General features: G+C 42.7%; 1 protein-coding gene and 2 pseudogenes across 1 annotated transcript; 2 read left to right on the plus strand and 1 right to left on the minus strand.

The window, feature by feature from the left end:
• The first annotated feature begins 4789 nt into the window (after positions 1-4789).
• Positions 4790-14970, plus strand: LOC112310159 (zinc finger protein 256). The gene is given in 4 exon segments (XM_053914971.2): positions 4790-4918; positions 7540-7666; positions 12496-13971; positions 13974-14970. Coding segments are annotated over 4 exon segments (1677 nt in total). The 5' UTR covers positions 4790-4885; the 3' UTR covers positions 14015-14970.
• Positions 7540-25208, plus strand: LOC123480349 (glutathione S-transferase omega-1 pseudogene; annotated as a pseudogene).
• LOC112310127 (heat shock protein HSP 90-beta-like) lies at positions 18783-21425 on the minus strand (annotated as a pseudogene).
• Positions 25209-26239: the final 1031 nt, after the last annotated feature.

The following is a 26239-nucleotide window of genomic DNA, read 5'->3' on the forward strand; positions in this document are numbered from 1 at the left end:
AGAAGTCCAGACACTTAATAATATAATAAGTCCTTGCTTTGTAGTGTTCTCCCACTTTCCAGGTCTGCCATCATGGGGATACTTCAGTTGGAACAGGCCCCTAAGGGGGACCAGAAGGCATCAGGATGAAAAGGATTTGGAGTCCCAGGCTCAGTGCAGAGTGAACTAAGAAAGCATTGATCAGACCCCCATGCCCTGGGTCAGGCACCCTGGATTTAAATCCCAGATTTGTGAATTTTACTGGGAGTCACAGGGAAAAGACCCCTCCCTCTAGTCTGGACTTTAGTTTTTTCCCCTGTAAAATGGATATAAGGTATGTCTCAGTCCCTGAGCTATTGGAGGAGGACAGGTACTAAGGTGCCCATTTGTGGCGAAGCAACTGTGTCTCCAGCTTGCCTGAGCTGTGGCAACTCCCACTTCCACCTGCAGAGTCATTCTCAGACCAGGTACCTCTCCCCCGATGCCAACAAGCACCTTATTTGGGGAAGTATATTTGATTAAGAAATAGGACTTTTAAGAAGGAAGGCAGCAGGAAGGAAGTACTGTAGGCACTGAGGTCTCAGTGTGGGGTTCCCATCAGGGAATGTCTAGGTGACTCACTAGAGCTCCCGGAATCTCAGTTGGCTGATTGTGACATGCATACTGCTGATGTTGGCGCTTACTTTGCCCTCTTGAGGATTAATAGAAGTAACAAACAGAATGGTTGTTGCCAGGATTTTGTGGTTTGCTTTTTTAGCATTTCCCCCTTTAATACAACCTGGGGAGTGGAAACTAATAACAAATTGCTGGGAACATCCAGGATTAGAGAAATTAAGTAGCTTCTGCAAGTTTACATGGAAGACAATCTGTCAGGTTCAAAAGCTCGATTCCAGCTTGGGATTCTGACTCCAGAGCCAGGGACGATCTGTACCATGTATTTGAAGCCCTCACTGGGCCATGCACAGTGAGGACCAGGGAGGCTCAGCTGAAGCTGCTTTCTAATGGTGCAATTTTCCCGATTTTTCTCTTTTTCTCCTAACATCTCAGAGCATTTACCCTCTTCCCCCACTGTTCACTGGGACACCATCATCTGTTGGTGTCCCAGTGGTTTCTTCAGGGGAACCTCCTTTGAAAGTGAGTTACAATTTGTCTGCCTTTCCTTTGATCCCAGCATACAGTTTGACCTCAGGAGACCTCAGTAATTTGGGCTGGGTCTCTGCACCTTCCCCCACCTTTTGGGTGTCACTCTATGATTCCAATTACTGTGGTGAATTTGATGCCTCAGTTTGACTCTTCAAGTATTGTACATACGTGGCACTCACATTCATCCAGCGGGAGAGGGGACAACTGGGTGTGAACTCTGGAACCTCATATTTGAAAGTGATGCTAAAGACCTACAGGATCTTAGCCTCATTGGGCGAGTGCTCACAGCTTTTTCATGCAAGGGACCCACTGCCCATGTGATCTGTTGTCTATCTCCCTACTGACTGTATGAGACAGTGGTGCTCATCATGTCTGCCCTTCAGTCCTGACCAAATTCTAGACCCACATGCTTCTTTCCAGTCTTATTGTGTCTATATCAGAAACCTCTGGGTTAAAAAATAGTGTTTTTGAAATACTGAGGAATTGAGAAAGGAAGTGATTTATCCTTTGTCAAGTGATTCATACTTTTGTTTCCTTCGCTGTATCCCTCTATTACACCATGAGCCACTCTAAAACAGGGACCCTGTAGTAAGGCGTCATGTAGACTAACCTGTGTCCCCTCCAAAATTCGTACTGAAAATCCTAAACCCCCAGTACCTTAAAAAGTGACTATATTGGGACATAGAGGCTTTAAGAGGAATTAGCTTTAAATGAGTTTATAGGGTTGGGGCCCTAACTCTATGTAACTAGTGTCCTTACAAGAAGAGGAAGAGCCCCGAGGGATGCGGGTGCACAGAGGAAAGACCACGTGAGAACACAGTAGCAAGACGGCCCATCTCCAAGCCCAGGAGAGAGTCTTCAGCAGAAACTAAACCTGCCAACACCTCCCTCTTGGATTTCTAACCTCCAGAACTATGAGAAAATAAATTTCTGTTATTAAAACAAACAAACAAAACAAGAAAAATAGTATTCTTGAGCACCAACCCTCACTGCAGTGCTCAGGACACTGGGCTACATCTGAGATCTTTACTCCAAATTTTAGCTAGCGGAGAGATACAAGTACACATTTTAGGGTACAATCTAATAAGAAAAATTAATTGTAGGTCATTTAAAAGAGAGTAATAACAATGGTCACAGCTAAGGTCCCTTACGCACAGACAGTTGTAGGTACAGTTCAAACTCCACTCATTGAATTCTAACATCATCCTTATTCTTTAGCTATGAGATTCTTTACTTGACTGATTCTCTTGCTATTTGCATTTTATAATATTTTATTGGCGTGTTTTTTTCTGTGTGTTTTGCTTTCACTAAATCCAACAGGAAGCTTTAACACCTGCCTTCATCAAAAACGTGTTAATAAAATACTCCTACAGATTCATTTGTTACTCATGCTCTGAAAAGGTAAAAAATGCACATCCAAGAATTGCTATCAAGACATTAAGTTTCACTCAAGAACTGAATAAAACACACAATGGGGACCAAATCTATTAGAATAAATATCAGGAGGCCCAGGGTGTTTGCTCAGTGATGAGAACAAGAATACTTTAGACAGGTGTAGAGAAAATATGGAGGGGAGATATTAGGCAGCCCTAAGCAAGTGGATATGGTCCCCCAATGCCTTTTCATTCCTTAAATTATATCCCATCTGGCTCTCAGTAAGTATTTTTCTTCCAGTCCCAGAAAAAAATTTTGTTTTCCTTCATAACATAACATTTCAAAAAGACTAACAGGTTGTTTCTACCTGGTTTTGAATCAGGGACCCTTTGCGTGTTAGGCAAATGTGATAACCACTCCACTATGGAAATGCTCTTTGTTTTCCTCCATAACATTTTGTAATGTACTATCGAGATATGTTTTTTTTTTTTCTAATAACACATATTTGGCCCTGGCTGGTGTGGCTCAGTGGATTGAGTGCTGACCTGTGACCAAAAGGTCACTGGCTTGATTCCCAGTCAAGGTATATGCCTGGGTTGCAGGCCAGGTCTCTGGTTGGGAACATGTGAGAGACAACTGTTTCTTTCTTGTGCAAGATGTTTCTGTCCCTCTCTGTCTCCTTCCCTTCCCATAAATAAATAAATAAATAAATAAATAAATAAATAAAGGAAAATAACATATATCTGGGACTATGATTACGTAGTAAATTTACATTTGATACCAAGATGTCTACAATGTTGTCATCCATGAAGGTGTTGAAAGTGGGCATCTGAGCCTGAGAAAAAGGTTTTGAATTCATAGATTTCATCTAGTGTTCCCATGACATTTCTTACCAAATTTTCTGAGATATGGCCTATTCCGAATTTCTAGGCATGTGATACATGCCCAGGATTAATGATTATGTACCAAATATACATTGGATACCAAGATGGCTGAAATGTTGGCATCTGTGAAGGTTTGAAAAGTGGGCATCTGAATGTGAGATAAGGGTTTTCAATTCCAGGGTTTCACTGCCTTGCCAAGAGATAATGATCCTTTCACCTGTAAATGCTGTGACCGTGTCTGCATGGGACTGCAGACTATTTCTGCAAAAGAGTTACAGAGTGAACAAACTATCAAAAAGCATTAATGTTCATAAATGGATTTAAAGCTATTGATATGTGGTACCAATCCAGTCTTCAGTCTTTGTTGGCCAATCTCTTTTGCTGAAGGGCTGTTAGAGCATATCCCAAAACTGCTCAGGAACCTCACAGGGACACCAGCCTGAGGGGTTGTCCTGGACCAAAAGTGTCAGAAACTAAAAAAAATTAAAAAGGGTCAGAAAATTTCAAACTTCTAAAACCTGCAACATCCTCAGTTTGTTAGGATGGCAAAAGATGATCTGAGACAGACACCTTGATACCAGCTGCAATCTTAGAAATGGGATGGGGGAGGGTTGGAGTGGGGAAGCCCTTTAAAAGTTTTTGAAACATTATTATGTTTTTAATCCTAACGCAAGGATATGTTTATTGATTTTAGGGAGAGGGGAAGGGAGAGAGAGAGAGGGAGAAACATCAATGTGAGAGAGAAACACCCATTGGTTGCTTCCCATAAGCACCCCGACCTGGGATTGAACCTAGGTATGTGTCTTGATCCGGAATTAAACCTGCAAAATGTTGGCATATGGGATGATGCTATCTAACGCTATAAATAGCGTAAGGGACTTGAGCGGCCTCCCCAAATACCTTCGGCCTGAAGGAGCCAGATGCCAGATGGCCTGAATCAGGAAATAGGATGTCTGGTGGTCAGAAAGAGCGGATCCTGTAGAAAGGTATTCAAAACCTGCAGCTAAAAAGGAAGCCCGTGGCTGCACCAGAAACAAACTTGCCCTGATCAGACCACTGATCTCCACCGGGGGGCGCTAGAGGGCACTCAGTCTACTTAGTGTATTTTGGGGGTATATGACCCATGATGCACTCTTCTAGTCAGCTGGGGAAATACACTGCAGGAACTACATTACCCAGAATTCCAGGCATAAAAATGCCACCGCACTGAGCCAATGAAGGCTCAGCATAGGAGTTTCCGTTTGGCCACTTTTGTAGGGCGGGACTTCGGTAGTCCACCTGGCGGGCATTTCGTCTTCTGTCAGTTTTATTTCAGGCGATCAAGAGGATCTTTTCGCAGAGTCCAGTTGAAAAGGCCCAAGAGTAGTGGGCCCCGCTACACAGCCACAGGTCTGAGTCCCGGCGACGCCGCCCGGGAGACCGACGCCAGGCCCGGGACTGGGACCGCCGAGTCCGGGGCCTCTTCCTCGCCCGCAGCTCCGGCCACGCTCCACCCTCAGAGTCCGATGGCTGCGGCCGCGCTGAGGCGCCGGTGGTGGGTGAGTGCGCGTCCCCCTGGCCCTCACCGCCGCACCCCACCGAGCCCTACAGCCTCGGGTGCGGGGCGCCAGGCGCGTCCTGCAGCTCTGGTCCCGGCGTCCAGGCGAGGGCGGCGCTCCTAGGTGACACGATGAGACAGCGGTGGAAGAGAGTGACAGGCAGAGGAGCCCGTGTGGACACGTGCAGGGGCCGCTGAGCGGGAGGACCGGGGAACCTGGGGTCCTCTGTCAGTATTAAACAGTCTGAGGGAGAGTCACCTCTCGACTGTGCGGCAGAGGGATGGTACCTTCTTTCTGAGGGTCTTGGAGCCGTGGAAGGTTGTGAAGGAGAGACACCGGTTGGGTTAGCGTTCCCAGCTTTTAAAATCCTGCGCAGAGAGAGAACAGACTGGAATGGGCTGATGAGGACAGCAAGACACAGAGAGTTGGGTCCTTGTGCAAACTCACAGCTGCTTAAAGGCAGCCGTGGAGACTGATCCAGAGGATGGATGGCATGCTGGAGGTCGCCCGTCTTCAGGCCTGGGCAAGGACAGAGGACGCCTGCTTACCTGGAGCTGAGTGGTGGTGGTCTGCATCTTCCTACAGGTTTCGAAGGATGAAAAACCACTTATTTAAACAAGACAAGGGAGGACAGGGTGTCCGAGTCCCTCCCTGGTGGTGGCACAACCATGTAGTGATTGGAATTGTGGTGTCTTGAGACTCTTCCCTTGGTATTTTTCCATCTCTTGGATACGTAGACTCGAGGAATACTCCCAAACCTGTGTCCTGAGTGCAGGCTCAGGGATCACGGAGGTGCTTGCATTGGAATACAGCAGTGTAAACTGAGGTGGAAGGTTGACCAGGGAGCGTCACCAGCATGTGCGAGTGCTTGGAGGCCATGCCACTGAACTGGGAATAGGTCCCACAGGTCTCTCCTTTTTTGTGTGTTTAAAACAAAGAGCAAGCAACTCTAGAATCAGATCTAGATTGAGAGTTGTTCTCAATCTAGATTGAGAAGGAGTTGTTCTTTCCTGGGTTTAACAGGCTCCATCTGGCTGCACAGGGGTTAGAGCAGGAGGCAGGGAGGCAAGGAAGAGGTAACTGCTGTAATCCAGAGGACTGCTGATGGACCAGGATTGTGTCCAAGGGATTAGGGAAAAAGTTGGGATCCTGGGTCAATTTTTAAAGAAGAGCCAAGTGGACTTGCAGACATTGTAGGTGATGCAGAAAAAGGGAGGAGTTGGGGATGACTTCAGGAGTTTTGGTCTTAGCAGTTGAAGTGATGGACTGTCCATCAACTGGACTGGGGAAGTTGGTGGTAGGATAATTTTTCTTGGCAATATCAGAAGTTTGTTTTGGCCCTGTGAAGAGTCTCAGAAGTTTCAGAGACCAGTGAGTAGAGGCATCTGGTGGGCAGCTGGATACCCAGGCCTGGAAATCTGGAGAGGGATCCAGGAGGAGATATCCGAAAGTTGTTGCTCTTGAGTGGAACGGGGTAGAGCTGCGATGATGTTCAGGACTGAGTGCAGGTTTTGGTGGCAAAGGCCAGAGAGACTAGGGTGCCTGCCCAGGAGTGGCTTCCCTTCCTTGTCTCTTGACTGGGGTTGCTAAGCCTTACAAACACAGGTTAGTGAGAAGAGTGATAGTGGCAACAAAGTGGGAGAGAGTGCGATCTCCCAGGTGACTAAGACATCCATGGGATGTGTGGACGTGATAGTTCTGAAGGCAGAAGAGTGATTGAGAAACGATGACTTTGTGGACAAAGCTCCTGCTTATTTACTACTGTATAGATTCATCCGAAGTTTGTGGTACGCTTTGATGGGGTTTGGAGTGTTTCAGTCTTGCTGGTAGATGATGTCTGGGGCAAATGTTGTCATTTTTGAGTGTCACTGTGCCTGAATAGGAAACAAATTGGACAGGGCACTTATGGAAGTTTTAGTGGAGAGAGGATGGTGTGGCCTCTGCAGTGTAGAAGTGTCAGGGAGTTATTCATATCTGCAATTCACATGTGATTCTGGGTGGTTAACATTGAGGCGGAGATCAAAGGCAGTCAAGGAGGCCTTCAGAGCCTCATCTGAGGCTTTATCTAGCTGTGGGATCTATCAAAGGACTGCAGTTGTACTAAATCATTTTGAAATATTTGAGCACTCTCCGGACACCATATGCAAAGTACATGGCTGAGTCCAGAGAGATCCCTGTGGTATGGAGCAGAAAGGTGACAGAGCTGAGGGAGTGAACCTGGGGTGTGAAGATGTGAAGGAGGTAAACATTCCATAATGGTGTGCACAACTAGAGGAAGTGTGAGCTGATGGTCCTGGGGACCTGGTGTGAGGATATAAGGGTGTAGCATAAGCCCATGTTTGGCTGTCTTGGTGGCATGATTTGTGGGACTCAGTGGAATTGCTTGGCAGGAAGGATGAGGCTCTGCAGGCATGGCCCAGAGCTTAGGAGGCATTTATTTGCCCCACTCCACCCCCCGCAGTTGCTGCTGAGGGCCATAATAGTGATTAATGGGAGGCCTTGTATGTCCTCTGAGGTGGGAAGCCCTGGAGGTGGATGAACATGGGAAAGATGTATGAGGAAGAGGATTGTGGGTTCTCAGAGAGACACTGTTCTTGTTTCATTTGTATTAATCCTGACAGGTTGGTGTGACCTTGGAGGACGTGGCCATCTACTTCTCCCTGGATGAATGGCACCTCCTTGATGAAGCTCAGAGATGCCTGTACCTGGATGTGATGCTGCAGAACTTTGAACTTATCTCCTCGCTGGGTAAGACCCTCACGCTACACAGTGACCTGGACTTGGCTTTGCATTTCCTTCTGCCCGCCTTTCCCAGTGGGTGTTCTGTCCTTATGTGTGGACTGTGGGCACTGCTTGCTCCCCCAGTTTTCTGTTGGTTACTGTTCTTGGTAGGGCTGGTTTGTTTGCACTGCCTTCTTCTCTCCTTGTAGTCCCAGTACCTGCTGCACGGAACCCACAATGGGCAGGATTTGAAGTAGTCTTGCAGGGAGCCTAATGGATTCTACCGTGACTAGTGAGGAAAAGCATATTTCTATATTTCTGATGCTCATTTTCATATGTTCTTTTGAAAACTATCTGTACATCCTAAGTCCATTTTTTAACCATATCTCTTTTATTTTTGCAATGAGTCCTTTAAATTTTTTATATATACATACATACACATATATATTTTTTAAAAGATTTTATTTATTTATTTATTTATTTATTTTAGAGAGGGGAAGGGAGGAAGAGAGGGAGAGAAACATCAATGTGTGGTTTCCTCTTGAGCGCTCTCTACCAGGCATGTGCCCTATAGTGAGAATCAAACTGGCAACCCCTTGGTTCATAGGCTGGTGCTCAATCCACTGAGCCACTCCAGCCAGGGCTGTATATTTTATATATTGACTTCTTATCAGATACAGGTACATGTCTTTTTGTATTTGCTTAATTGTGCTTTGTATATATTGTGTTTTTTTGTACAAAATTGGTTTGTGGAAACCCTGCATTCTCAGCAAGTTTATTGGTGCCACTTTTTGAGCAGTCTTAGCATATAGTTAACATTTTTAGCAATCAAGTATTTTTGATTAAGCTGTATACATTTTTAAAGACATAATGCTATTGTGCCATTAAGAGACTACAGTATAGTGTAACCAGAATTTTATTATTCACTGAAAATCAAAAATTTCATATGACATCTCACATTGCGATATTCGCTCCATTGTGGTGGTCTCACCCGAGCCCACTGCATCTCCAATGGATAGCTCTATATTTTTTCCATCCTGGAGCTTACATTTTCATTCTGTTCTTTTTTGTCTTGCTTTGCAGAAGCTTTTTCATTAGGTGTAGTTTAGATTGTTTATTTGTACTTTCGTGGCCTTTGTGTTGGTGTCATATCCAGAAAGTGCCAACATAAAATCATGCAACTTTTTTTCTAGATTGTCTAATAGGAGTTTTAGGTATTAAGCTCCTATATTTAATTTTTAATACATTTTTTAGCTCATTTTTATGAATGGTGTTAGTGGGGTCCAATTTTTGTTTTGTATGTGAATACAAAACAAAACTGTCAGAACCAGTTTTTCTGACAGCATTCATTGAAGAGACTATTCTTTCCCTTATATGGTTTTTGTGTGGTCTTTGTTCTATTATGTATTGTTTTTTTCCTTTACTAACTTTGTCCTCTTTTTTTTGTCGTTTTTCTCATTTTCTGAGGTATAAGGTTAGGCTGTTTATTTGAGGTCTTATGGTTAATGTGGGCATTCATCTCTATAAAATTTGCACTTAAAACTGTTTTCTGCACCTCATACATAATCATTGGTAGCTTGTGTTTCCTTTATGTTTGCTTCTGTATTTGAATTCTCATTTTTAAAAAAAGATTTTATTTATTTATTTTCGGAGGGGAAAGGAGGGAGAAAGAGGGAGAGAAACTTCAATGTGTGGTTGCCTCTTATGCTCCCCTTTCTGGGGGCCGGGCCCACAACCCAGGCATGTGCCCTGACTGGGAATAGAACCTGCCACCTTTTAGTTTGCAGGCCGGCACTCAATCCCCTGAGCCACACCAGCCAGGGATCATTTTTAATACTTTTAATATTTAACCTTTATAACAATCATTTATTGTATATACCACCAATACAATACAATACAGTATTGTTAATTTGATCCATTCTCAGCTTTACCAGTGAGTTTTACACTTGCCTATGTTTTTGTATTTTTATTTGGTAACCTTTCCTTTTAGCTTGAGGAATATTCTTTGGCATTTCTAACAAGTCAGGGTGAGTGGCAGTTTATTTCCTCAGCTTTTGTTTGTCTGGAAAACTTTTTATTTCTTCTTGTTTCTGCAGGACAGGTTTTCTGGTTATAGTATTACTGATGGCAGTTGTTTTCTTTTAGTGTTTTGAAGTAATCAGCTGGTTTACTTATAGCCTGGTGTCTGCCAAAAACATTTTTGTTGTTATGGGTTTGTTTTCTTGGGTGAGGGGAGTTTCTTTTCTTTTTGTGCTTTCTAAATACTCTTTTGCTTTTTTTGACACTTTCATTAAATGTGTCTTGGTGAACTCCTGTTTGCATTGAATCTGTATAGGAACCAATGAGAATCATGAAGTTGGATAATCATATATCTGATTAGATTTCAGGAGTCGCTCTACAGCTTATTTCTGTAAGTAAGGTTTCTATCTTTTCACCTCCCTTGCTATTTTTCTCCCTGTTTCCCTTCTTTTTCGTTCTCTCTCTCTCTCTCTCTCTCTCTTTCTTTCTCACTCTCCCCTTGTTCTGGGACTCCGATAAAGCAAATATAAATTAGCTTGTTGGCGTTCAATAATTCAACTGGGCTGTCTTCACTTGTTTCTTCTTTTTTCTCTCCTACATGGATGATTTCAAATGATCTGTCTTAGAAATCACCTGTTCTTTCTCCTACTTGATTATGTGTGATTATGAAATGTTCTTTGCATTTTTTCACTATTAATTTTATTATTCAACTTGAGAAGTTCTGTTTGATTCTTTTTTATGATTGCCTCTTTCAGTTTCTCCTTTTGTTCCTGTATTGGTTTATTATGTTGAATTCCATTTGTGTTCTTTTGTAATTTACTGAGGTTATTAAAATTAAGTATTTTGATTTTATTGTTTGGCTGTTTGTAGATCTCCATGTGTGTGGTATACTCTATTAGAAATTTATGATGTTCTATGGTAGTTTCTGTGTTTTTTATATTCCTTTTATTTTTTATTTATTAAAAAAGATTTTATGTATTTATTTTTTAAAGAGAAGGGAGGGGAGGGAGAAAGAGAGGGAGAGAAACATCAGTGTGCCAAACATCGACTGGTTGTTTCTCACACAGCCCCAGCTGGGGACCTGGCCCATAACCCAGGTATGTGCCCTGACTGGGAATCAAACCAACGATGTTTCAGTCTGCTGACAACGCCCAACCCACTGAGCCACACCAGTTAGAGCTCATATTTCTTTTAGTCTAATGTTGATATCTACACATATGATGAACCAGTTACTCATTGCACCCCTATTCTGGTTAGAGAAAAACCTCCACTTGCATGGAAATGCAAGGGTTCTGACTGGGTGGGGTGTTGTGTTTCAAGCTTGAGATAAATCACAGCAACCTTGTCACTTTGCTGTTCCATGAGCTGAGGTCAGAGTAGTGAAGAATGTAGAGGTCTTCAGTGGTGTTGGCAGGATTTTTCCTCAATGGCAGCATTGGCTTATGGAGTTTTAGGTGTATATACTTGCAGGAAAATGCTGATCTCATTTTCTGCCATTGCGGAGGTTATGGCCAAGGGGATTCCTCTTGGAATCCATGCCTACAAACCCTACAGTGTACTCTGGTCTGTGAATTCTGGAGAGTTTTCAGATGTTTCAGAGCCTCCCAAGGATTGTAGCAACAAAGTTTACCAGGGTTTTCCACAAAACAGGCCATTAGGGTCGACTCTAGCTCAAGCAAACTGGGTGACAGAGCTAGCCTCTACCCTTGTTTTAGACTCTAGTTGTTTCCACACATCTTTGCACACCTAGTCTCCACATGCATACTTTCTACGCAGTTCTCTGTTTTGCTTCCCTATGTTGCTATTTGTCTTAATTGGACTCTTATTCCTTTAACCCATTGCTGTATTTGTTAGTGTATAGCTGTCTACTTGTTCTTGGAAGGGGGATGAAATGCTGGTCTCCTGTTCTGCCATCTTGCTGACATCACCCACATAGGTCTTTTTCCTGTGGTCTGTCTTGTGCATTGTCCTACCATAGTGCTGGCCATTCATCTCTTTAGTTTCTCTCTTAGGAATTGTATGCCATGTAATGACTCAGTTGGCTGTTAAGGGGAAGAATGTTTTGTGCATCACAGGAGGGACATGACTCCATCCATGGCAGGGTGGGCTTAGAGGGAGTCTTGCCTTGGTCAGTGACTACTGGTGAAGATTGGATGTTAGCACTTAGTTAAGATCATAACTGGGAACCCAGGCTGTACCAACATGTTTTGTTACCATTTCCAGTGCCCACACCCTCATCTGCTTGTTTTTTTCTTGTTGTTGACACTTTACAAACTTAGTCAGTTCTAAGAATTATTATTTCTACTTAGACTTCCAGCTCATGAATAATCTTCACCTCTGTAAAGCCTGCACCTCAACCTTTCTCTCACAGGTCTCTCTGTACTGCTCTCTGTCTGTGACCCAGGCCTGCCATGCATTACAGTGTGCATATATCTTTATATTGACCTTGAACGGGATCTGTTCTGCTGCATCGATTTTCATGGCTTTTGGTACATTCACATTATTCTACATAGCCCCATGTCACCAGCAGAAGTGGTCCTGCAGGAAGCCATTGGCAGACGAACCACTTGGAGACTTTGCCTCTTTTCCTTGTGTCCCATCCTATGCTTGTGAGGTTTCCACCATTTACTGACCTTAAGGGTTGAATAATGTACAGTAGCCATTTAGTGACCTTAAGGGTTAAGCAATGTACAATAGCCGTTTCCTCAGAGCCAAACTCACTTGTCTTGAAATCACTCTATGTTATCTACCTAGATGTGACAGATGGACATTCATGATGAGATTATCCCGTCCCTCTAAGATCCAAATATATTTCATTAGCATTTCTTTGTGTTCAGGATGTTGCTGTGGAGCAGAGGATATGGAGGCACCCATTGAACAGAACATTTCTGTAAGAGTGTCACAGGTAAAGAATCAGAAGGTGTCTTTGTCTTCTCAGAAATGCCACCCCTGTGGGAGTTGTGCGCCAGTCTTGAGAGACATTTTTCACTTGGTTGAGCAGCAGGGAACACAACACAGCCAGAAACTGTTGAGGTGTGGGGCATGTGCAAAACGTTTTTATTTCAGTGCAAATTATCAGCACCAGGAGCAGCACATGAGAAAGAAGTCTTTTGTATGCAGAGTAGACAGAGTCTCTCTGGCAAAGAGCAGTAATTTTCATATATCAAGGAAAACTTTTATTGCCAAAGACATTGGGAAGAACTCAGAAAATCTCCAGCAAAAAGCTACTCAAATTAGGGATAGGTCAAATAAAATTTCTCTGTTTGGAGTGACTTTTCAAGGAAGAAGAAATCATTACACCTGGAGGGAATGCAAGAAAGCCACTGTTCACAAGCACACTCTCATACAGTACCAAGGTGTCCATAATGGAAGAAAGAATTTTGTGTGCTCTGAATGTGGAAAATATTTTACCACAGTATATGGTCTCCGTTGTCATGAGAGAGTTCACACAGGAGAAAAACCTTATGAGTGCAGTGAATGTGGAAAGTTTTTTACCACAAGCAGCAGCCTTGGAAAACATCGGAGAGTTCATCCTGGAGAAAGGCCTTATGAGTGCAGTGAATGTGGGAAATCTTTTACAAGCAGTCCAGGCCTCCATTGTCATCAGAGAGTTCACACAGAAGAAAAGCCTTATGAGTGCAGTGAATGCGGGAAATCTTTTACCAGTAGCAGTAAACTCTGTTATCATGAGAGAGTTCACACTGGAGAAAGGCCTTATGTGTGCCGTGAATGTGGGAAATCCTTTTTCTTTAGATGTCGCCTCCGTTATCATGAGAGATTTCACACAGGAGAAAGGCCTTTTGTGTGCAATGAATGTGGGAAATCTTTTACCAATATGAGGAAACTTCGTTTTCATGAGAGAGTTCACACTGGAGAAAGGCCCTATGAGTGTCGTGAATGTGGGAAATCTTTTACCAGTAGCAGTGGCCTCTACTATCATCAGAGAGTTCACACAGGAGAAAGGCCTTATGAGTGCAGTGATTGTGGGAAATCTTTTCAAAGGAACTCTGACCTTCGTCGTCATCAGAGAGTTCACACTGGAGAAAGGCCTTATGAGTGCAGTGATTGTGGGAAATCTTTTACCAGTAGTACTGGTCTTCGTTATCATCAGAGAGTTCATAAGGGAGAAAGACCTTATGAGTGTCGTGAATGTGGGAAGTCGTTTACCAGTAGCAGTGGCCTCTATTATCATCAGAGAGTTCACACAGGTGAAAGGCCTTATGAGTGTAGTGAATGTGGGAAATCCTTTGTCCATATCGGAAACCTTCATTATCATGAGAGATTTCACACTGAGAAAATGCCTTATGAGTGCTTTGGATAGAAAAATCTTTTACCAGTGCCCATGGCCTTCATTAGAGAGTTCGCATAGTACCAAGGTTTCCTGAGTGCAAAAATGTGGAAAATCTTTTACCTTGTAGCCATGCTTTTCATTATCAGAGAAGTCACACAAGAGAAAGGCCTTATGAGTGCACTAAATGTGGGAAACCTTTCACCAGTAGCTGTGGCCTCTGTTACCAGAGAGTTCATACTGGTGAAAGGCTTCAAGCGTGAACTGAATGTGGGGAATTATTTGGCCATAAAATTATGTCTCTTGAGATTGAATAGTTCACACTATTAGGAAATATGTTAGTGTCTTGTTCAGTGCAAAGACACTAAAGGAAACTGAATAGCCATCCATCTGAGTTGAACTTTATATGAATGTTCCCAGTGGGGACATTTTTCTTAAGTTTAATGCTGAAATTTTAAAGAATCTAACAAATTGTGATATAAACTGATTATAATTTTTTGCTTTCTTACCACAGCAGTATGTGATAGGCCCATTTTTGGTGGCCTACCAAACTGATGCTTTGTTTAAATTTTATTAATTTTAGCTTTTCAATAAGTATATTGTGTTCTCTTTTGGCTGTTTTAGTTGCATTTTCAGAAGGATTCATAGCGAGCGTTTTTAGTCATGCTAAAATGACTAAAAATGCTCATCATGATGAATATTTAGTACTGATAAGTTTTTAGTGAAATGTGTGCTCACGTGATTTACCTATTTTATACATTTGAGCTACCCTCCTTTAACAAATTGAACAGTGAAATAACAGAGATATGTTGCAATGTCATTCATTTCAATTGCTTGAGTAACGGACGTAACTCTTGCCTTCTGGAATAATTGTTTTCAATACTGGAAAATTAAAAAATTTTTTGGTATACACAATGTTATAGGTACTTATCATACACTTTAAAGAATCTGCATTAATACACTGCATCATTTTTATAAGTTCAAACATTTAGTAATATAATAAAGACTTGCTTTTTAGTATTCACCCATTTTTGTGGTCTATCATCTGGGGTTGCTTTTGAAGCAGGACTTGAAAGCGCACTGGGTGGTATGAAGATGAATGGGTATTTGTTGAACCCTAGAACACTCCCAGAAGCAAAAGAGAAGAGATCAGTGATCAGACTCCTTATATCTTGTGCCACGCAAGCTGGGTTTAAATCCTGGATCTCCGACAGTTGCCGTGATGACAGGCAAGGGATCCACTCTCCGGGCTTTACGTTTCTCCTGTGGAAAAGTGTAAAGAGCAGCCCTGCTCCAGGCCTTAGTGCCCTTTCACTGGCTATACCACCAGCCTTCACGTGTGGGTGCTAGCCACAGGCCAGACTCCCCTGGGATCTTCTGTCCCAGATGCTTGTGAAAAATAAATGGAGCTTCTCAGAACCCACTGCTCTGCTGCAGTCCGCAAAGACCCCTTACATGGAGGTATCTTAAGGGCACTGAGGTCTCAGTGTGGACTACCCTTGAGGGAATCTCTGGATGGCTCTAAAACCTTCTGAAACTCACTTCACTGATGATATGACAATAATGGAGGTGCTAACTATGGCTCCTGTGAGGATCTGTAAAAGTAACAAAACACTGGAAGCTTACCAGTGCTAGTATGCCAGAATTTGCTTTTTGAGTGTTTTTTCTTTAATTTTTACAACATCCTAGGAATTTGAGGGGAAACAAAGGATTAGAAAGGTGAAGTGGCTTTTCCAAGGTCACACAAGAGAAGAGTGTCAGATTCCAGAGGCTAGGTTTGAAGCAGGGAGTCTGGCTCAAGCACTGGGGACAGTCTCTCCTCTCACACTGAGGACGTGTGAAGCCCTCAGCCCCAAGTGGATGGCCAGGGAGGCTCAGCTGCTTCTGCTGTTTGCCTTGCAGAAAGTATCATCATGATTTCCTCCTGATTCCTTTGATATCCCAGAGCACTCCTAGTCTGCCCCACAGTCTTCATGGGAACACCATCTGCGTCAACTCCAGTGGTTTCTCCAGGGCAAACTTCTTTGAGCCTTAGCCACACTTCGTTTCACCTTCGAGCTTAGCACAGAGCTTGCCACTAAGGAGACCCTGGTGATTCAGCCCTTCACCCACCTTTTGTGTGATAGGCTTGGATCCCACCCACTGTGGTGAATGGGATGCCTCAGTTTGACATTTTAGGTGTTGGTACAGGGCTCTGACATTCATTCTGAAGGAGTGGGAACAGCTAGATGCATACACTGAGGCATCTTATTCAGAAGTGATGTTGGAGACCTGCAGGATCCTTATCTCATTGGTCAAGTGCTCACCACTATATCACCTAGGGGACCTGCTTACCATGTGATTCTGTCTTCTTTGTTTATACTGGCTGGATGAGACCATGCCTTCCCTGCAGCCTTAACCATGTTCTGGACCCATGTCCTCTTTTCCAGTCTCCTTGAGTCTGCACCAGGGATCTTTGTGGAAGATCGTAATAATTTTGAATATAAACCCTAAACACTCTGGCCACAACTTAGATGCTCACTCCAGATTTCCTGAGAAGGGAGCCAACTGTGCAAGCCAATGTCCCCACAGCCCCGTTACCAGAGTCGTGGGTGGTGGGCTTTTCTCACAGGAGAGGGTGAGTATTGAGCATTTTTGATGAGACATTTGCCTGCCCTCAGTGCTGTCCCGGTATCTTCCTAAACAACACAATCCCTTTAAAAGGCACCAAGTGACATGCATGGATGCCCTCTGAAAACTGACCCCCTTCCCCCTTGTTTCCATCTCCCTGCTGTAGTAGAATGTCTTGAATTGGTGCTGAGTTCCAAAGTTTTCCTAAGTGTTAGTGATCTTCCACTTTAACAGAGGGAGCAGCTCTGAGCAGGCCCTGTAAACTCTCTGGGACTTTAGAACATTATTTTGATGTCATTGTATTTTCAAGATAACCTATCACCTATGGCAAGTCAAACTGGCTTTCCCAGCCAGAGAACAGAGAGAAATACACTTTTTAGGACACAGTTGATAGAAGAAATACTAAATGTAAGTCAGTCATTTTAAAGAGAATAATAAGCATGGTCACAGCTAAGGTCCCCTAACCACACACTGAGTGTCAGGTTAGTTGCAGACGCATTCAAACTCCACTCACTGAATTCGAATATTGTCTGCATCCTTTAGCTTTCAGATTCTTTAAATGCCAGATTATCTCCCTATTTGCCTTCTATAATATTTTATTGACAAGTTTTTTAGGTGTGTCTTACTTTCACTTAAGTTTAATAGGACATTTTAACACCCACCTTCATCAAAGACATGTTAGTAAAATACTCCTGAAGTTTCATTTTGTAGCTCATCCTCTGAAAAGGTAAAAAATGCACATCCAACAATTGCTATAAAGGCATCAAGGTTCACTCAAAAACTGAATAAAATACACTGTCTTCATAGTCTTCACTTCATAGGAAGCAAAGCTTTTAGAATGAACTTCAGGAGGCCCAGTGTGTTCCCTCGGCGATGAGAACGAAAATGCTGCAGACAGCTGTCGAGGAAACATGGAGGGGAGATATTAGGCAGCCCTAAGGCAAGTGGATGTGTTCTCGCAATGCCTTCTAGTTCCTCCGAGTATGTCCCTTCTGACTTTCATTCAGCGTTTGTGTTCCAACCCCAGAAAATAATTGTTTTTGCCATAACATTTTTTACTGAATATTCTGAGATGTGATTTGTTTTTTTCTAAAAACATAACATGTGTCCCTGGCTAGTGTGGCTCCATGGGTTGAGTACTGGCCTACAAACTGGAAGGTCACTGGTTCAAGTCCTAGTCTAGGTACATGCCTTGGTTGTGGGCCAGGTCCCCTGCTGGTGGCAAGTGAGAGGCAACTAATTGAAGTTTTTCTCCCTCTTCCCCTGCCCCTCTCTAAAAAAATAAATAAAATCTTAAAAAAAAAAAAAAAAGAAGAACACGTGCATAGTAATAGAAGTTATGTACCGGATTTACACTTGGTCCCAAGATGGCCACAACGTTTGCATCCTTGAACATGTGGAAAGTCAGCATTTGAACCTGAGATAAAGATTTTGGATTCAACGATCTAATGTTTCATCAAAAAAATGATGATCATTTCACCCGTAAATGCAGTGACAGTGTCTGTATGGGGAGTGGAGATTATTTCTGGAACAGTTATAGAGTTAGTAAATTACCGGAAGATTATCAATGTTGATGAACAGAACTTCACAACAAGCATTACTCAATAGCTGGAAGACAAAAGGTCCTGTGAAGCCTGAGATCAGGTAAGTCTCAATGGTGGGGGGTTGGGGGGGGGTGGGGGGGTGAATAAAGGACTGAGTTCTAAGAGGTGAGAGAATTTACTCGAGCCCTTGGCTATCCTGGAAACTTGGCCACCATGAAATTCTTGTTTCTAGAAGGTGTGAGTCCTTTTTATTCATGAGAACTTGAGGAAGAATAGTGTGGTGAGAAAGATACAGTAAGGTACAAGCAGAAAAACTCAGAGTAATTGAAGGGAAGCCACGGCATCATGTTTCAGGGCTTCAGCAAACATTAACTACTTATCTGCTTCAGATAGCAGTGAATAAAGAAATTTATTCTCAGGAAGGTTTGTTCAAAGCCATTACTGGAGTAGCCAAGATGTCACAAAAAAATATTTTATAGTAAATTATAACGTGACAGATATTGTGGAAATATGAAGAGAGTAGCACCCAGGAATGATAAACGTGGAGCCTCAGGAATTTAGGAGCACAACTTTAAAGGAGGAGAGAAAACGATTTGGGTAAATTGTGAAGCTGATCTGTGGACAAGAAAAAGCCAGTACAATGTTCCTGTACCAGGAGCTTCCCTGGAGTGTCAGACTGCTCCTCTGGCCACTGTGCCAGTTCAGGGTGCTGGAGCTATGTTCTATTTTGATTGAGAAGTGGTTTTTGGCCCTGGCTGGTGTGGCTCAGTGGTTGAGTGCCGGCCTGCAAATCAAAGGGTCATGGGTTCAATTCCCATCTAGAGCACTTGCCTGGGTTGGGGGCCAGGTCCCCAGTTGGGGGTATGAAAGAGGCAACCACACATTGACATTTCTCTTCTTCTTGTCCCTCCCTTCTCCTCTCTAAAAATAAATAAAAATCTTTAAAAAAAAAAGTTGTTTTTAATTTCTGTTAAGTTTTAGATTCTAACTCTCCTGTTACATGTCTTAGTTCCAGTGTTTTTCAAGTACTGTTTATATTTCAGTTCATTTGCTTTAAATTTTATTTTTAAATTTTGCATACTTGAATTTCAGAAAACACACAACAATACACAGCATCCAAACCCGATGTCAAATGTAAGAAAGGTTTGAGGCCTCTGTAACCTGCCTTAGGCAAAGAGAGGAGAAAAAAAGTCACTAAACATCAGCAGAGGAAACCAGGTGGGCTAGTAGAAACTTTTACTCTACTTCTTCAATACGAGAGGCATCCTCATCACCCTCCGTGTGTTGCCAGGGGGTGGGGGGTGTGCAGCATTACATCAGGAACAGCAGCACTATGATTTCTACTGTCATTTAATCTTCATCCAGTGCCTAGGCCTAGCTTGATTGTGTGGTAGATGCAACTGGAGTGAGTCTGGGGATTCTCATGTGAGAAGCCAGAAGAGAGCAGCGCAGTTTCAAACAGCAACAGCACAAGGCCTTGACAGCCTTGTCATTGTCTGCCTCTGCCTTCAGCTGCAGAGTCTCCAAATGGGGTGGTTGGGGTCGATTCTAGGTGTTTTTCAGCCATTCTGTAGCCCAGTGTTGAGTCATCCCAAAAGGCCTGGGCTGTCATGATATGCTCCATGTTAGCTGTCCAGCCACAGGTGCTAGTCACAATGCGGCAGGTGAAGACACAACCCTATTGCAGATTATCACCTTCCCAACCTTCTTATCCAAGGTTTCTTTCAGTAGCTCCCAGAGGTTTTCAAACTTGGCCTTGCTGTTTTCTATTTTCTTCACTTCATCCTCAAGTAGCTCCAGGCCCTCCTTGGTAACAGACCAAGCTCTTTCCATCAAACTCCTTGAGTTGCTGCACACAGTATTCATCAATAGGTTCCATGATATATTCTACCTTAAAACCCCACTTCTGCACTCTCCACAAAAGCAGAGCTGGGGACTTGTTCTTTGTTCTCACCAGTGATGTAATAGATGGACTTCTGGGCCACTTTCATGTGAGAGATATATTCAGAAAAAGATGTCACTTCCTCTCCAGACTGGAAGATGTGATAGTGTAGAAACTTAGAAAGATATTGCAGATTAGTCAAGTCCTTATGGATTAGGTTTTTAGAGAATGCCTTGTAGAATTTCTTATAGTTCTTGTCTTCTGCCAGCTCAGAGAAGAGATCAAGGCACTCCTTACAATGGTTTTACAAATGACCTTCAAGATTTTGCTCTGCTGGAGCATTTCTTAGGATATTTTCAGGGGCATATCTTCAGAGTTAACCACACTGCGGATGAAATTGAGATGCTTTGGTGTCAACTCATCACATCTGTCCGTGATGAACACGTGGCAGACATACAGAGTTTGATATTCTTCTTGTTCTCAGAGATCAAAGGGAGTTGGATGGGATGAATAGCAATGGCCTTAATTTTAACTGACCTTCCACAGAGAAGTGCTTGCCTGCCAAGTGATCTTCCCAGTCATTGGTAAGGCTCATACAGGATTCCCCATATTCCTCCAGGGTTTCTGGTTTAAATGGGCTTGGTCTTGTTAAATTCTTCATCATCAATATATTTCTCCTTAATCTTTGTTTCCTTTCTCTTATCCTTAGCTCTAGCATCCTCCTCATCTGAGCCCATATCTTCAATCTTGAGTTTCTCCTCATCATCCTTATTTTCTTCTTTCTCCCATTTGTCTTCTGCTTCATCATTACTGATTACTTTCTCTTGTTTCTTCTCCAAATAAAGCGGGATGAAATAACCTGTGAACTGATAGTGCTTTTTCACCACTTCTTTGACCCACCCCTCCTCTACTTACTCTGGTCTTCTTTAAGGTGGAGGATCACTTTGGTACCCTGGCCAATGGGCTCACCATGGTTAGCTTGCATAGTGAAGGAACCCCCAGCAGAGACTACTGGGCATACTGCTCATCATCATTGTGCTTTGTGATCACAACCACTGTCTTTGTCACTAGGGGGGCAGAATAAAATCCAGCACCAAATTGTCTGATCATGGAGCTATCTGCACTAGTATGAAGAACCTCCATAACTGCTTTTGTGCTGACTTGGCAGTGGTTCCCTGATTATTTATGAGATCAGCTTTGGTCATGCCAATGCCTGTGTCCACCACAGTCAGGGTGTGTTCCAGGGTTTTGGGGATGATGTCAATTTTAGGCTCTCATAGTGTATCTTGTCCAAGGCATCAGAAGAATTATTGATCAACTCCTGAAGGAAAATTTCCTTGTTGGAGTAGAGATACTGATGATGAGAGACATGAGTTGGTCAACATCTGCCTGAAAGGCAAAAGTCTCCACATCCTCCTCTCTGTGGTGCACTTCCTCAGGCATCTTTTTAAAAAAAAATTTTTTTAAAGATTAATTTATTTTTAAAGAGGGGGGATGGGAGGGAGAAAGGGAGAGAAACATTGATGTGCAAGAGAAACATTGATGGCTTGTCTCTCACTCACCCCCAGCCAGGTAACTGGCCTGCAACCCAGGCACCTGGCCTGCAACCCAGGCATGTGCCCTGACTAGGAATTGAACCAGCGACCTTTTGGTCTGCAGGATGACACCCATCCTACTGAGCCACACTATTCAGGCCTTGAAGGTGAAGATGCAAATATGAGAGAAAAGGGTCTAAGCTTGGCTTACACACCGCAAGCAGTATGTGTGGGGGTGACTCAAGAGTTGCCTTAAATTTTGAATAAAAGAAAAGTTGCTGGATTACAATTGATTTTTAATTTTTACTGCATATATGTACATTTATGACTTCTTAATTATAATGAGGTCTTGAAGTCTGGGGTGACTTTTCAAAGAAGAAAAAATTATTACATCAGGAAAGAATGTAAAGAAGTTGGCAGCAAGCACAAACTTGTTTAGGACCAGTGTATTTGTAATAGAAACCTGTTTTCTGTGCCATAAATGTGGGGAATATTTTACCAGAATATATGGCCTCTTAGAGAGTTCACTCGGGAGAAAGGTTTTAGGAGTGCAGCGAATATAGGAAATATCTTACCACTAGCACTGCCCTGCCTTATCAGAGAGTTTACAATTGTCATTGCAGAAAAATGCTGCCATAACCAATGAGAGCCCCTGCATTCTTTGTTTTTATGACCTCAGCTTATGGAGCACCAAGGAAGCTAGGTGGCTGAAACTCTCAAGACCAAAACACAACACCCTAACCTAGCCAACACCCTTAATTCCACATGCAGATAAACCTAGTTCTGAAGCCAGAATTGGTCCATGAGGTTGAATGGAATAACTTCATCAAATGTGTAAACATTATCACAAGATTCAAACAAATACTACAAACAAGGACACCACCAAGAGAACATAGTAATTTTCCACTAATCAATACCAAACAAATGGAGATCTACATACAGCCTGGTTAGAGATCCAAAATATTTTTTAAAAACATTCTGGAGCTACAAGAGAACACAAATGGAGCCAACATAATGAAGAAACCAATACAGAAACAAAGGGAGAATATCAGAGAGACAAATTATAAAAAGGAAAACCAAAATACTGGAGTTGAAAATTACAATGAATGAAATTAAAATACAATAAAGAGTATCAAAAACAGGCATGAAAAAAATCTCTGATGTCAAACACAAGTTATTTGAAAGCACCCAGGTGGGAAGAAAAAAAAGAAGAAGAGGGAGGTTAGGAGATGGAAGGATTAAGCAAAAAAGGAATAAGGACACTTGGGCGTGGACAACAGTGTGATGATTACGTAGGGGAGGGGGTGTAAGGAGATTAAATGGTAGTGGAAAAAAATACAATAAAAATTTTAAAGAAAAAGAAGAATATATGTGAAAAATACAGCAAAATGTGTTAGGTAACACTGTCAAGATAACCTATATTTGCATTATGGGAAGCCCAGAAAATGCTGGGTTAGAAAAAGGGAAACAGAGAATGGAGGAAGGAAGAAAGGGGTAGAAAATTTATTTTATTTTTTAAAGATTTTATTTATTTTTAGAGAGAGGGAAAGGGAGGGAGAAAGAAAAAAACATCAATAAGCTTTTGCTTATTGTTGACAGTTTGCCAACTACTCAGCTGTAATAGTTAGCATTTGTATTCAGACTTCCAGCCCATGGATAATCTTTACCTCTCTAAACTTTGAATCTGAAACATTTCCCTTACAAGTTCCTCTTTACCGCACTCCAACCATGGTCTGTGCCTGCAGACCCCTGGAGTACACACACATTATATTGACCTTGGACATTATACACTTTCATACAATTGATATTTATGGGTTTGAGTTCATTTCAAATTATTCTGCCTCACATCAGCAGCAGAAAGGGTCCTACAGCAAGCCGTTTACAGAGGGACAACTAGTAAATCCTGCCTCTCTTCTTTGTTTCCCATCCTAAGCTGGTGTCATTTTCCTTGGTAGGGTCTCTGCCATTGACTGACCTTTGAGGTCAACTAATACATAACATTTATTTCCTAGGAAATCATCCAAGAGTATCATGCCTAGGTGTGACAGATGGACATTTATGATGAGAGTACCCTTTCCTTATAAGGTCAACATGTCCTTCACCGGTGTTTCTTTTTACTGTTGTCATTCAGGTTACTGCTGTGGAGCAGAGGATGTGGAAGTGCCCTTTGAACAGAATGTTTCTATAGGAATCTCACAGACAAAGATTCCCAAGGTAACTTTGTCTTCCTGGAAGCGCCACCGCTGTGAGACTTGTGCACCGGTCTTGAGACACATTTTCCACAGCAGGAAACAGAACACGGCCAGATGCTGTCGAGGTGTGGAGCCTGTGCAAAATGGTTTGATTTCACTGCAAAGTGTCACCAGCACCAGGAGCAGCACTTGGGAGAGAAGCCTTTCAGAAGAGGTGTGGATTGGATCTCACTTGCAAAGGGCTGCAATTTTAATGTGTCCCAGGAGCTCTTTACCTGCGGGGAGGTTGGGCAGGACATCCTTGCCAGCTCAGGACATCCCCAACAACAAATTACTCATACTAAGGACTGGCCAAATGAAATGTTGACATCTTGGGTGACTTTTTCAATGGAGAAAAAAGTATTATGCCAGGAAAAATGTAAGAAAGTTATCAGCTGAAACCACACACCTGTTCCAGACCAAGCTGTTTGTAGTCGAAGACAGTGTTTTTTGTGGATGAAGGTGCAAAATATTTTACCAGAATCTCTGGCTTTTCTTATCAACAGAGAGTTTATGCAAGAGAAAGGCCATGTGAGTGGAGTGAATGTGGGAAACTATTCACCACTTTCAATAGTGACCTATGTTATCACCAGAGAGTACACACTGGAGAAAGACCTTACATGTGCAGTGAAAGTGAGAAATCTTTTACCAGTAGCTTTGCTCATTATTATCATCAGCTGATCACACTGAGGAAGCCCTTGTGAGGCTGTGCTATGATGTCTGAAGTGTCAGCCAAGAGCCTAAAAAAGGATATTGCGCCTTCAGGGCCCATCCCAGAGGGCCTGATCTGTGTCTACATCATGAGGTTCTGCCTGTTGGCCGAGAGGACACTCCTGGTCCTGAAGGCCAAGGGAATCTAACATGAAGCCATCAACATCAACCTGAAAAATAAGCCTGAGTGGTTTATTAGGAAGCTTTATTAGAAGAAAAAATTAGGAAGACTGCTCTGGCTTAAAAGAAGAATTTTGTAAGGAATTCAGTAAGCTGCAGGAGGTCTGACCAATAAGAAGAAAACCTTCTTTGGTGGCCATTCACTTTCTATGATGGATTACCTCTTCTGGCCCTGGTTTGAAGGGCTGGAAGCTTTGGAGTTAAATGAATGTGTAGACCACACTCCAAAACTTCAGCTCTGCATGGCAGCCATGAGGGAAGATCCCACAGTATCAGCCATCCTCATTGATGTGAAGATCTTTCACGGTTTCTTAAATCTCTACCTGCAGAATAGCCTGCAGGCCTGTGACTTTGGGCTCTGATAGGCGTAGGGATCAACAATGAAGATATGTTTGAACCCTGGCTGGTGTTGCTCAGTGCATTGAGCACTGGCCTGTGAACCAAAGAGTCACTGGCTTGATTCCCAGTCAGGGCACATGCCTGGGTTGCAGGCCGGATCCCCAGGTGGGGGCATGTGAGAGGCAACCACACATTGATGTTTCTCTCCCTCTTTCTCCCTCCCTTCCCCTCTGTCTAAAAATAAAATCTTTTTTAAAAAAGATATGTTTGATATTTTTCTTCACTAAACAATAACATGCTTTTATTTAAGAAAAAAAGCTGTATAGGTGTAATGAATGTGGGAAATCCTTTGCGAGGATTTATGGCCTTCACTCTCATCAGAAAGTTCATGCTGGGAGAAAGGCTTTATGTGTGCAGTGAATGCAGGAAATCCTGTACCAGTAGCCATAACCTTTTTTATCATTGGAGAGTTCAGAGGACAGAGGCTTTATGAGTGCAGTTATGTTGCATATCTTTTAGCCACAACTTTATTCTTTCACAGCACATGAGAGTTCACACTGAGAAAAGTCTTGGATATGTAGGAAATGTACATTTTCCTTGTTCAGTGTTAACGACACTGTAAGAAGCCCTGTGAAGCCCCATTTGTCTGACTTGAATCTATACATCCAAACGCCAACAGAATGGGGATTCTTCATCAATTTTAGTAGTGTGGGAGGCATCTGTGTCTGTGGTGCACTATATAACCTTCCCAGGACTGTTGCCAGATCTATGTCACTGCACATTTTTCTGGCCAAAGCTATTTCACCTTTAGCACCTGGCAGGTTTCCACAGTTTGTATCAGTCACTGTACTAATGTGCTCACAAAAGCAAACTTTTTCTTCTGATTTGTTGGAGAAAATTAGTACACTGAGTTCTTAGGGGATCTGCAGTCCCTTCACTCTGACTAGTTGCAACATGAACCTGACCTAGTGTTGACCCCCAGAGAACACCCTCTGAGTTCAGCTGGCAGCTTGCAGGACTGCCTTTTTCAGAGATATGCTTTCCCCACAACCTGTGTTGAATATTTACCGTATCAAAGTTACTAACACAAGAACAGCCAGGTCTGTGACTTTTTCTTTTTTTAAAGATTTTAATTTATTTATTTATAAAGAGGGGAAGGGAGGGAAAAAGAAAGGGAAACATCAATATGTGGTTGTCTCTTGAGCACCCGTTACTGCAGACCTGGCCCATAACCAAGGCATGTACCCTGACTGGGAATCGA

Source organism: Desmodus rotundus, chromosome 12 (genome assembly GCF_022682495.2).
Source record: "Desmodus rotundus isolate HL8 chromosome 12, HLdesRot8A.1, whole genome shotgun sequence".
NCBI lineage: Eukaryota > Metazoa > Chordata > Mammalia > Chiroptera > Phyllostomidae > Desmodus > Desmodus rotundus.